This window comes from Musca domestica, unplaced genomic scaffold (assembly GCF_030504385.1).
Source record: "Musca domestica strain aabys unplaced genomic scaffold, Musca_domestica.polishedcontigs.V.1.1 38, whole genome shotgun sequence".
In the NCBI taxonomy this organism is placed as follows: Eukaryota; Metazoa; Arthropoda; class Insecta; order Diptera; family Muscidae; genus Musca; species Musca domestica.
In genome coordinates this window covers 2,455,441-2,467,839 of record NW_026712324.1, presented here as the reverse complement: position 1 = coordinate 2,467,839, position 12,399 = coordinate 2,455,441, and the positions used below count along the sequence as shown (strand labels likewise).

Below are 12,399 nucleotides of genomic sequence, written 5' to 3'. Positions count from 1 at the left end.
GGTTGGTCTGTTTTCTCCTAAATACCATTGTTCTGAATTTAATACCTTTAAGTACCTTTTGTGACCTATTAATCGGGATTATATATATTAATAGTGAGAAACACTTCAAATTTTAGCTTTAGCCCTTGGCAAAGTACTATAGTACGATTTTAAGTACCCTTAAGCTCGAATAAAAAAAATGTCACGTTCACTAAATACCATGGTACAATATTTAGAACCTCTTGGTACTTTTTGATCCCTCTTAGTTTAAAGTTTCCAAAAACCCAGAAAAAGAGAGCCATAAATAAATTTCAACTATTTTTTTTTTATTCCTATTTTCTAAATGGTTTTTTCTTAAAACATGTACACAGAGTCCCAGCATAGGGTCTACCCTCGTACCTCTGCAGTCGATCAACGACGCAATCATTGATACACGACTTCACATTGGAGGCTATGGTGAAATCAAAATGATTATATTTACTGTAGCGTACACGATTCCAGTGATCTCGATCGCCCATCAGACTATGTAAATGTTCTACATCCTCCGGAGGGGCCAAAAAATCATTGTCCGAAAAATAAAATTCAATGGGTTCTTCGGTGCGAATATTTCTAACATCGTAGGGTGGTGGCTTTTTGCTGCCATACTTTGCCATATTTCCTTCGGTTCCAAAATCGAAGGCCTTGAATTCGCACGTTGTGATGAATTGAAAGAAATGGTGACTCTGTTGATTGGAACCATCGGCTGGTGTGGTTATGAGCAGTTCTGGGATGAGGGTCTGTGAAAAAAATCAAAATTACAACAAATATACGCCAGTATATCCCACACCGAACTTACCCTATTCATGTATGGCGAATCGAAGCCGGTAAATGTATTCAAAATCCTCACACACAATTCCGTAACCTGGGGATTTTGACAGAGACCACTGCTTAAGGCCCTTATCAGACCATATGCCCTCTGGCTTGGTAGGGTGGCAAAAAAACTTGTCACCGAACTGGGAGTGCCGAAGTATCTGGCCAACCACAGCACGGGAGGAGAGCGTACGTGGCATAGATATATTGCCGGTGCCAGTAGATGGACAGCCTTTAACTTTTTGGCAAAGTTGGGTTTGGACGAGAGCAGAATCGCCAGGGTGGTGGTGCCCTGTGAGTAACCAATGTAGTTAAGCCGTGGTTGCCCCGTCACTCCAAGAACGTATTCAATTTCGGTTGGCAGATCAATTTGGGCGATTTCATCCAGCGAAAATGCCCAAAACTCCTTAGAGAACGGTGACAGGGAGGTGTGTCTCTGGGAATATACATTGCCACGAGAATTACCTATCCAAACGTCAAAGCCGGCATCGGCCAACATAAAGGGCAGGCCATCATTGGGTCCCACCAAAACGAATATATCCGATGAGCAGAACAAGCAATGCATCAGGAAGACCACAGGTTTAATTTCGCCGCTGGCCAAGCGATTCCCTGCATGGCCATTTGGTATTCGATACAATGCCAAAATATAGCCATCACTTGTTGTGACCGTATGTTCCTCGCAGGGGTAGCCATGCCGGGTGATACGATCACACTGTAAACAAGCAAATGTAAACAAACGTTTTTTTTTTTTAATTTCACATTGTTTTCCGTTTTATTTAAATTTCAATATTTATTTACTGTATTCAAATTAGACTGGCCCTTAACGGTGGTGATAAAAATCTCCGCCAGCAACACGATCAGCACGATTTGTATCTTCATCTTTCAGCAACACCGTTTTGGCACACACTAAATATATAACAAAATCAATCGATCGGAGCTGCGCTGTTCTAAGCAGATAATAAGGTTCGAACCGGCATGCGGCTCCTCACACTAATTAGCCACGATTAGTATTCTTCATATTTAGCCAATTTAATAAGATTGCCACATGCCGTAATTCGCCGCAAAACAACCAAAGCAAACCCCCCTACGCCAGCCAATCACCCCCGCATTACATTACAACCCAGAATGTTTTGCAGTGGCAGCCTCTCCCAACCTCAAAACAGACAAACAAACAAACAGACAAACCGAGAATAAATTTCTCACAATTCATTAAGAACATGTGTTTGCCGGGCTTTAATAGGGTGCATCGAGCTGTAATGTAATTTTGCAAAATCTTTTTTTTTTTTCGAAAACAAAATTCCCAATGAAATGTTTGTTCGGATTTGTGATTGATTTACATTTAAACCAGTTTGATTTTTGGCGATTTGAAACAAAAAAAATTTATAGGCAGATGGCCGGCCTATTCGCTTAGCATCCAAATACCGGTTGAGTGTCAATAAAGTCGTAAATTTTTTTTTAATAAAAATGAAAACAAAAATTTTTTGCAAAACAGAATTGAGCTGGTGGTGTCAATGCCCTACCCTATGTATAGAAATTTATGTAAATTACTTCAATGGTTTATTCATTCATGATAAGGTATATTCTGCACAATGGATTGAATCGCTATTGCTGCGAAATAAATTGTTTTTAGATATATGGGGGATATTTTTAAACTCAATAATATCGAGAAACGTGGATCCATAAACAATTGTATCTACATTTTAAAAATAATATTCATACTATGAATGCCTTAGGAACATTTTTCATGAAATTAATGTTCTAGGATATTTTTTTTTTTAAATTGATCAAATAATAAAAACTGACAAACTATCGACCTATAAATAAGTATATATAATTAATATATTTCTTAAATCAAGAAAAGCTCAAGCGTGGCAATTCTAGGAATATTTTCCATAAACCAGCAATAAATAATGAAAAACAAGTAAAAATACATTAAGTTCGTCCGGGCCGAAATTTTAATATTTTCCAACTTGGTGTAAATACAATATTTTTATGCAAAACTAACCGAACCCAGTGCTCTTCCGAATATGTGTTGGTTTAAAAAAAAAATTGTAATGCTTTAATGCGTAAATATAGAAATATAGGTACAGTTGACCATGAGAAAATCAGGGACATGCCAAATTTAGTCCCCATATACGAAGGGGTTGTCCTTCGGAGCAAACGCCAAGCGTGCATGAAACTGCAATTTTTTGAAGTTGAGTGGCATTTCTGTTGCTATTAAAGATTTTTATGTAGCAACATACTTCCTCGTATTTATTGTTGTGTATTTTTTTACTGTAAGCCTAACACCATTGCGTTGTGGGCCAATGCTTCTTAATTTGACAATATTTACTTTTACACCAAATTCCGTCAGACCTTCCATATTTTATTGAAATTGGTACGTCAAATATGTGAAATCGGTGAGGCCGTCATATGGAGGCCATACCAAAACGGGAACCTCTATAGACAATTGTATACTTCAAGGATTGTCATCTACCAAATTTTCTTAAAATTAAAACAATTTAGTGGCTAAATATGACTAGGACTATCAAAATACCGAATATCGCTAGAACCCACTATGATCTGTAAATGCCAATTTTTAGAGTCCGTGGGAAAATGTAGCGAAAATCATAAAATACCGAGTATCGGGAGGTACCGTTATACGAGGGCTTTACAAAAGAGTTGACCTATACATACAATGTTTCGCCACCTGGGCTAGAAGCCCGACGTCAAGGGAGTGGACGGAAGAAAACAGCAACATCAGCAGAAATGGTTCGAAAAGTAAAGAAGCGACTTGATCGAAACCCGCATCGTAGCGGCCGAAAAATGGCTCGTGAGCTGAATATATCGCAATATTCCATCTGGCAAATATTGAAAAATGAGCATGGAGTAAAGCCACTGACATTCCAAAAGTGCAACAGAAAGAAAATAAACTTAAAAGAGCTAAAGAGTTGCTTCGCTTGACCGAAAGTGGTGAACTGCCGAATTTAGTTTTCTCCGATGAGAAAATATTCGCTGTCCAACAGTTTGTAAACAAACAAAATAATTGTGTTTACTTGCCAAAGAGATCAGCTGAAAATCTGTACTTTCGGTTGGCCACCAGAACTCAAGCGCCGGTCATGGTGATGTTGTGGGCCGCCATAACTGCCGATGGTCGCTCTCCGCTCGTATTAATCGACCGTGGCATCAGAATAAATGCCGAATATTATCGCGAAAATATTCTGTATGGTGTATTAAATCCTTGGGATACCAATCCGTTGGACTATTGTATACTAAAGTGTAGATCACCTCAAGGAAGCGCTTCGCCGTGAATGAGCCAAAATAACGTAGAGCAACATTCGGGCAGCGTGTGACGGTTTCATTGGCCGTTTGAAGGCCATAATTCTTGCCCTAAGATGACAAATTCGAAGAAATCTCAACTTTTTTTCAATAAAATACAAAAATTTGACTTTGTTGCAGTTTTTTTATATCTCAAAAATGAAAAAAAAAATCGTTTTAAAATATTTGGAGTCGATCTATTTATGTCCGTTCATATGGCTAGTTCGTGTCCAAATTTGACATTTGTAAGTAAGGTCGGGTCCAAAAATTTTAAATATTTGTCATCTCGGTTTGTTACCATTTCCAAAAACGAACAATTTTTAATAATACGCCATAAGGCTCACATATCCTACAATTTCTTTTAACATTGCATCTTGAGTAAATCTTCTCTCAAATGGACAACAAAAATAATATCCTTTATTAGAATTAATTTATTTTCCCCCATATTTAACTTATTAAGGGTTTGAAAGTATGGACTCATAAATTGGGTTGCAATTATACATAAATACAGCAGGATCGTACGCAGGGAGGCCTTCCCATGAAAATTATTATTATAATTATTATTTCCCATTTCCTTTCCTTTTGTTTTTTTTTTTTTTTTTTTTTTTTTTGTTAATTTTTCATGGAAAAGTTGTTATTTTGGCTAGTTGAATGACTTATTTATTTCGTAATTTTTTATATTGACATGGATTTAATAAATTATCACTTATTTGATTCCACTGTTACATAATATAAATTTAATTCAAGTTATTAAGATATACATTTATTTCAAATTAAGATTTAAATGGCGCTTTTTATTTGACTGGCAAAAATTATTGAAGCAAACATTTGCGGTTTTTTTGGGCAGCCAGCAAATTGATCAATTTGTTCGTCGATAATATAAATGTATTAACTTACAAAACCACAAATAAATTAACTCTAAATATTAATTACCAATTACCGAAAAAATATTAATTTATTTAAATTTCCGGGACTTAAACATTTATTGCTACCGGTTTTGTTTGCAATGATAAAAAAAATGTTTGTTATATATTTCACGTATTAAAATTAAAATTTTTGGTTCCAATAGCTTAAGACATGATGAATTTGATTTGCAAGTGCTTATAGTGTGTGACCCCAGTTTTACAACCCGTTTTCTCATTACATATCTCCAACATTTTACTAATATCGACATTTTCTTCCGTTTCGCTTGCATACTCAATGAGGAAAAGGTTACAATACCGAATTTCTGTTTTTAAAATCTTATCCGGAAATCTTCTGATTGTTATTATAATTGTATAACGATTCAGAAAAACAAAGGACACGGGAGCAAAAGTTAATAGATTTTTGAATTACTTTTAAATTCGAAATTAAAGAAAAAGAAAAAATTAAGGAAAGGTCAAAAGTCATATATGATACCCTACACCACTATGCGTAGTTAGTATAGCTCCCGCAACAAAAAACATACATTGGGAATTTATGTGAAGTAAATCATGCAAACTATGAACCTTATTTGAATACATATCAGGGCTTTGGAGTAGTCACAATTTGGGATCTATATCCAATTCCGATTTTCAACAAATTTGACGGAGACTTTCGTACCTTTAGTACCAAATAAAATTGCTGTATAGTGCACGGTATGACTTCGATAAGAATTATATAGAGTTTCACCAAATGGAAAAATTCGGTTGAATATGAAAAAATCTATCCAATTTGGGCTGAAATTACGTATACAGGGTGAGATGAAAAAACTGAAACCAACTTCAGACTGCTGCCATTTCCAAGATACTCGCCCGGCAACTGTTAAAATTATTCCAGTGACAGCTCATTATATTGTTTACAAGCGTAGAAAAGCATTTTGGGGAGAATTTTCCAGAAAAAAAGTTATTCGTAATGAAACTCATGCGTGATAGTGTGATTTCTTTATATTTGGCTGAAAAACCAGCTGGAGCACTCCAACATTAAAATATGAATAAATATTTTGTGTCTCGTACCATCGCTCGTTACCGTGATACTGGTAGCGTAGCCATTCGTCAAGGAAGTGGGCGGAAGAAAACAGCAACATCAGCAGAAATGGTTCGAAAATTAAAGAAGCGTCTTGATCAAAACCCGCAACGCAATGACCGAAAAATGGCTCGTGAGCTGAACATATCGCAAAATTCCAATCGGCAAATAGTGAAAAATGAGCTCGGGGTAAAACCATTGAAATACCAAAAAGTGTAAGAACTTACACCGCAACAGAAAGAAAATAGAGACAAAAGATCTACCGATTTGCTTCGCTTGGCCTTGGTGAACTGCCGAATTTGGGTTTCTCCGATGAGAATACATCGTTGTCCAGCAGTTTTTACTTGCTGAAAATGTGCACCTTCGATCGTGGCATCAGAATAAATGCCGAATATTACCGCGAAAATATTCTGGAGGGTGCATTAAAGCCTTGGGCACGCAAACATTTTGGCCGCAGACCTTGGACATACCAACACGACTCAGCACCATCGCACTCAGCACGCGCTACCCAAGAATGGTTACAAATTTAGGAAACTTGCTTCATTTCCAGCGCACAATGGCCCCCAAAATCACCGGATACCAATCCGTTGGACTATTGTGTCTGGAGTATTTTGGAAAGCAAGGTCGGCACCAAAAAATACCAAAGTGTCGATCACCTCAAGCATGCGCTTCGTCGGGAATGGGCCAAAATACCGCAGAGCAACATTCGGGCAACGTGTGACGGTTTCATTGATCGTTTGAAGGCCATAGTTCGTGCCAAAGGTGACCTTTTCAAACAAATATAAACTTATTCTAAAATTTGCTTTCTTTGAACAAAATTTAAGAAAAATGTAAAAATTATGACATTGTAGCAGTTTTTTATCTTGTCGAGGGTATATAAAAATCTGAACCGATCTCGATAAAATTTGGCAGAGGTATTTTCTGGCGGCATCTGATGTTCGATATCAAATATTCTTGTTGTGGAGTGCATATAACGCTTGTGAGGACTTTAACACCAAATCGGAAGAAACATGTATATGTGAAATATAACTACTTGCTTCTGTGTTGAATTCAGTCCATTTGGGCTGATATTAAACATTTGGTGCACAATGAACCTGAAATCGAATAGAGATATGTATGGGAGCTATGCAGGTGAGTGACTTATAACCCAAAAACATATATATAGGAGCTATGGCTATATCTGAACCGATTTTCAAGAAATTTGAAGTACTTGTTTCTAGGATGAATTCAGTCGGAATTGGCAAGATTCAGTTCATTTGGGCTGATATCAGCCACTTGATGCACAAAAAAACCCTAATATCGAATAAAGATATATATGGGAGCTATGTCCAAATCTGAACCGGTCTCGATAAAATTTGGCAGGGGTATTTCTGGGCTGTATTTGATATCTGGTACCAAATATTATTCTTGTGGAGTGTATATTATGCATGTGAGGGACTTAAACACCAAATCGGATGAAACATGTATATGGGAGCTATAGCTACATCTAAACTGATTTTTCACAGTCACCTAGACTAAATTCAGTCCATCTGGGCTGATATTAGCCATTTGGTGCACAATAAACCTGATACTGCATAAAGATATATATGGGAGCTATATCCAAATCTGATCCGACCTCGATGAAATTTGACAGAGGTATTTCTGGGCTTTATCAGACTGGTATCAAATATTGTTCTTGTGGAGTGCATATTACGCATGTGAGGGACTTAAAACCCCAAATCAGCCCGACCGAATTTAGCTGCCAACTTAGCTTAACGTAATGGACATCGGCGTGATTTTTTTAAATCCTATTAACAGATTATTTGTTTAAATTAATACCTCTACATCTGCACATCAAAACCATTTATTTTTCCCAGCATCAGCCATTATTAATATTTGTAGTCGGCACCTTTTCAATTTTATCCCGTAGTAGGCACATTTCATTAGAAAAAAAGACAATGAATTAATTCAAATAATTAATAATTTTATTCAAAATACAATATCTGTTAATGAAATGAATGAAAAGGTTTCATTCATAATAAAAATAAGTAATAAAGCAGAAGTATCGTAACGGTATCGTGAATAAAAATGCATTTTATAAAATAATAATGATATAATAAAATAAATAAAAATAAATTCCTAATAATATCAGTAATTTGTCAGTATTAAGTGCCCGTACTTGTATTTATTTTATTACGAAATCTAAAATGCACCGACATTGAGCTGAAATGTGTGGCATGTGAATTTAATTTATGAAAGTAAGCGCTAATTATCAATTCCTCGTGTCAAATATATTGGTGTATTATTAATTAGGTTTCATAACGTCCCTCTGTATGAGTGAAGGGCTTATTAGCGGAGAACGGTGATCGACAACGATAAGATGGATTGTAAAGGTGTTGCCACCCTTTTTAAAAATATTTCTGTGTGGGGGGATCGGTATCAAATACTTTGGATTGAAATTTATAGATTGGAGGTCGACAAAAAGATCTGCCTCCTTAAAATATCACCCATATCATGTTTAAATATCACAGAATTAATGTAATTTACATTTTTAGGGGGTTTCGACTGGAAAAGTTGGTGAAACCGATCTTTCAACATCATTTTATCTGTGAGTTAATATTTGAATTTGTATGAGTATAAAAAGACATTTTTTCAATACATGTATTTTTAAGTTTGCTTAGAGAACAGTATTTGAACATAAGATTTTTGTCAACATGGATGCATGTAAAATTAGCTGGACAAGTGGCAAAGCCGTTCTGCACAATGTATACATCCTTGGCACCTCGGGAGATTCGGTATTTTGATTATTTAACCCACATGTTTTCAACGGAATTGTTTCAAATCTGATATCTGGTGTTTGTAATGGGTACCATCTAAATACAAACCCATTTTTGATACAGCCTCCTTATAACGGTACCCCCCGATATTTGGTATTTTTATAATCTTTATTTTATCTTTAAAATTTTTATTTCCATTTTTTATATAATTGTTTCGAATTTAGTATTTTTTGGATGAAATCCGTTTTAGGACATTTAGAGTCATTCTTCCGTCTGACGTCTGCCTGACGACTGGAACTGAAAATAGAAGGCACTTGCATCGTAGTTTTGAAACATTACATCGAAAAGTAACCTGAATAGAAGGGGTTTAAGATCTCTCTTCATCAACATTTATTAAAATGTTTGGGTTAAGATTTTTTTTTGAAATCCGTATTTTTTTGTATATCCGGAAATTTTACTGGCTAGAAACTACCAACTTCTTCGTCTGTGAAAATTCCAAATTAAAATTTAAGATTATATCTTTTTATACCCTCCTCCAAATACACATGTCGAACCCAATAAAGTATATATATTCTTGATCAGTAAATTTCTAAGAAGATTTAGCCATGTCCGTCTGTCTGGCTGTATGCCTGTCCGTCTGTCGTAAATGGGCCATGTAGGTCCACGTTTTCATGTAGCCCCCATATAAAGGTACCCCCCGATATTCGGTATTTTGATGATTTTAGCGACATTATTTACCGGAATCGTTTCAAATTTCGTATTTGAAGTTCGTAAAGGATACTACAGACAGAGACAGAAAATTATCTGTGCAGGTCCACGTCTTCCTATAGCCCCCATATAAAGGTACCCCCCGATATTCGGTATTTTAATGATTTTAGCGACATTATTTACCGGAATCGTTTCAAATTTGATATTTGATGTTCGTAATGAATACTACAGACTAAGGTGGAAAATTGTCTATGCAGGTCCAGGTCTCCGTATAGCACCGATATAACGGTACCTCCCTATGTACGGTATTTTGATGATTTTAGCTTATTCACCGTTTATTTCAAGTTTCGAATTTGAATATGGTAATGGCTTGTGGCAAACAACGCCTATGTAGGTGCACGTCGTACGGACCCTAATATAACGGCTATATTCGGTTTTTTCAAGATTTTAACAGATTTTTTTTTTTTTTTTTTTTTTTTTTTGAAATTGTTAAATTCGTTCCATACGGTGGAGGGTCTGTCCGAATTTACAGCTTTTTTACTTGTTAAAAAATAAATAAATCGAATTTGATTTAGTAGAGGTACATCCGTATGTCAAACCGTGTTCGCCAAATTTATACTTTCCAAATGGCGGACGGTACTAAGTCACATTTTCCTTGTTATAGCCACATGGATAAAGAGGGTATATATAATCTGATAGTGGCAAATTTTACCTCATCGAAGTATCGATTTCAATCATGTGGCTACCTCCTGTCTGCCTTTCTGAACAAAAATTCGTTTAACATAGCCCCATAACTCTTTGTTCATTACACTCTCAGCCATATGACTAGAGAGGGTATATATCATTTGATACGGCCAAAACGTGTCTCATCGAAATAACTGTATTAGACCCTAGGCCTTTTTGGACCAAATCGGTTTCAGGACATTTGGAGTCGATATAACGAAGTCCGTCTGTCTGACTGGTTCACACGATAACTCTAGAAGGAATTATCCGATTTGATGCAAATTTGGAACATCGTAATATTATTTTCCAACTTAGACCGAGTTCGGAGATGGGCAATATCAGTCCACTCCTTCTGGTACCTCCCACACGAAATGTCAAAAATTTTAAAGAAAATAACTTACTGCACAGAAAGGGAAAGGATTATCCGATTTTGCTCCAACTTTTCGAATCATAATATTTGCATAAGTTCTAATTCAGGTGCGAAAATGGCAATATCGGTCCATTTCATCAAGTACCTTCCCCACAAAGGGTCAATATTTGGAAAATTTAGAACTTTTATAAAATGTGATGTAAGAGTCCAATTGTGTTCGAATTACACACAGCACAGTATTTTGATAAGCCCAAGATTTGGTGCGAAGGTGGATTATATCGGTCCACTCCTTCTGATACCTATCCCACGAAAGGTTAAAATTTTGAATGACCAAAACGATCATAAAATCCGAAATAAGCATTAAGTTCTCTTCAAATTAGACATATCACAATATTTCTATTAACCCAAGTTCTGGTATGTAGATGGAAAATATCGGACTACTTCTTCTGGTACCTCGTCACATATGGTCAGAATTTTGAATAACTATGAAGCTCATAAAACGCGAAATTAACATCCGATTCCATTCAGACTTGGCATAGCTCAATGTTTCTATCAACACAAAATCTGTTATAAAGATGGTAGAAATCGGACCATTCCTTCTGGTACCTCCCCCAAAAAGGGTTATAATTTTGAATAACGAAAACGATCATAAAATACGAAATAAGCACCCGGTTCTTTTCAAATTTCACACATCTGAGTATTTTTACTAATACAAGATCTGATGTGAAAATAGTATACATCGGCACACTCTTTCTGGTACTTCCCCCACAAAGAGTCAAAATTTTAAATATCCAGAAATTAAGTACTGATCCCATTCCAGACTTGGTACATATCAATATTTTCATCAACTTAAGATCGGTAATAAAGATTCTGTCAATCAAAAACCAGAGATGAATATTGAGCTAATGATTTTGCATAAAATTGGATATAAATGTTCGATTTTTTTTTTAAATTTTGCCCATATCAATGTTTGTACCTGTATTAGATGAAGCATGAAAATGCTATACTTCGGTCGATTATATCCGGTACCTCAGCCACATATTGAAATTTTCTAAAAATTATCAAATATCTCATCTAAAGTGAAAGAAGTAACCAATATAGTCCCAACCTGGCACGTCGCAATATTTATATCATATTTATTTAGGTTCGATACGAAATTGGCCCCCTATTATGAAACCTCCCCCATAAAGGGTCAACAGTGTGAATAATCATAACGAAAGTCAGAATATATTTACAAATAAACGATCGGTGGCTGAGGATACTTTTTACCTTGTTTTCAAAATAATTTCGGCAAATGTTGGCAATTTGAGCCTTTGGAAAGAAGAAAGCAGACTTTCAAAAATTTATAGGTATAGCTCCACGTTTTGGCTTAACCTTCATATGAAGGTGCCCCTTGATTTCTGCTATTTTCGGGGTTTTGGCCATATTTTTCAATCGAATTAGCCCGTATTTGACATTTTTAATTTCTAAGGGGTAAGAAAATCTCTTCGCGGAAAATTGTAATGTAGATTAATATTTCGGAGTGGCGCTAATAGGTACCTCCTGATTTTACCTATTTCGAGGGTCTTCAACACATTTTCTAATCGATTTGGCTGAAAATTCCAACATAGGTATATATTTTAGTATAGTGCCCAAAAAACGGTATCTCCCAGGTCCACAAATATGAGCCAGATATGTGAATTATTATGCTTTAAAAAATATGTACGAACGGGGCAGCTAGTATGGAATAATTTA

General features: G+C 35.8%; 1 protein-coding gene across 1 annotated transcript; it reads right to left on the bottom strand.

The window, feature by feature from the left end:
- Positions 1-295: 295 nt before the first annotated feature.
- LOC101897932 (lipase 3) lies at positions 296-1,803 on the bottom strand. The gene is made up of 3 exons (XM_020038648.2): positions 1,627-1,803; positions 815-1,540; positions 296-755 (listed from the first exon to the last, which is right to left on the bottom strand). The coding sequence occupies exons 1-3, from the start codon at positions 1,705-1,707 to the stop codon at positions 312-314; spliced, it is 1,251 nt and encodes a 416-aa protein (XP_019894207.1). The 5' UTR covers positions 1,708-1,803; the 3' UTR covers positions 296-311.
- Positions 1,804-12,399: the final 10,596 nt, after the last annotated feature.

What these genes read in the sequence shown, in the direction of transcription:
- LOC101897932 (XM_020038648.2), bottom strand. Translation starts at nt 1,707, where the DNA reads ATGAAGATACAAATCGTGCTGATCGTGTTGCTGGCGGAGATTTTTATC. An exon ending in GCCAGTCTAATTTGAATACA is followed by an intron (nt 1,541 to 1,626) that starts GTAAATAAATAT and finishes GCTTGTTTACAG; the next exon opens with TGTGATCGTATCACCCGGCA. An exon ending in ATTCGCCATACATGAATAGG is followed by an intron (nt 756 to 814) that starts GTAAGTTCGGTG and finishes TTTTTTTCACAG; the next exon opens with ACCCTCATCCCAGAACTGCT.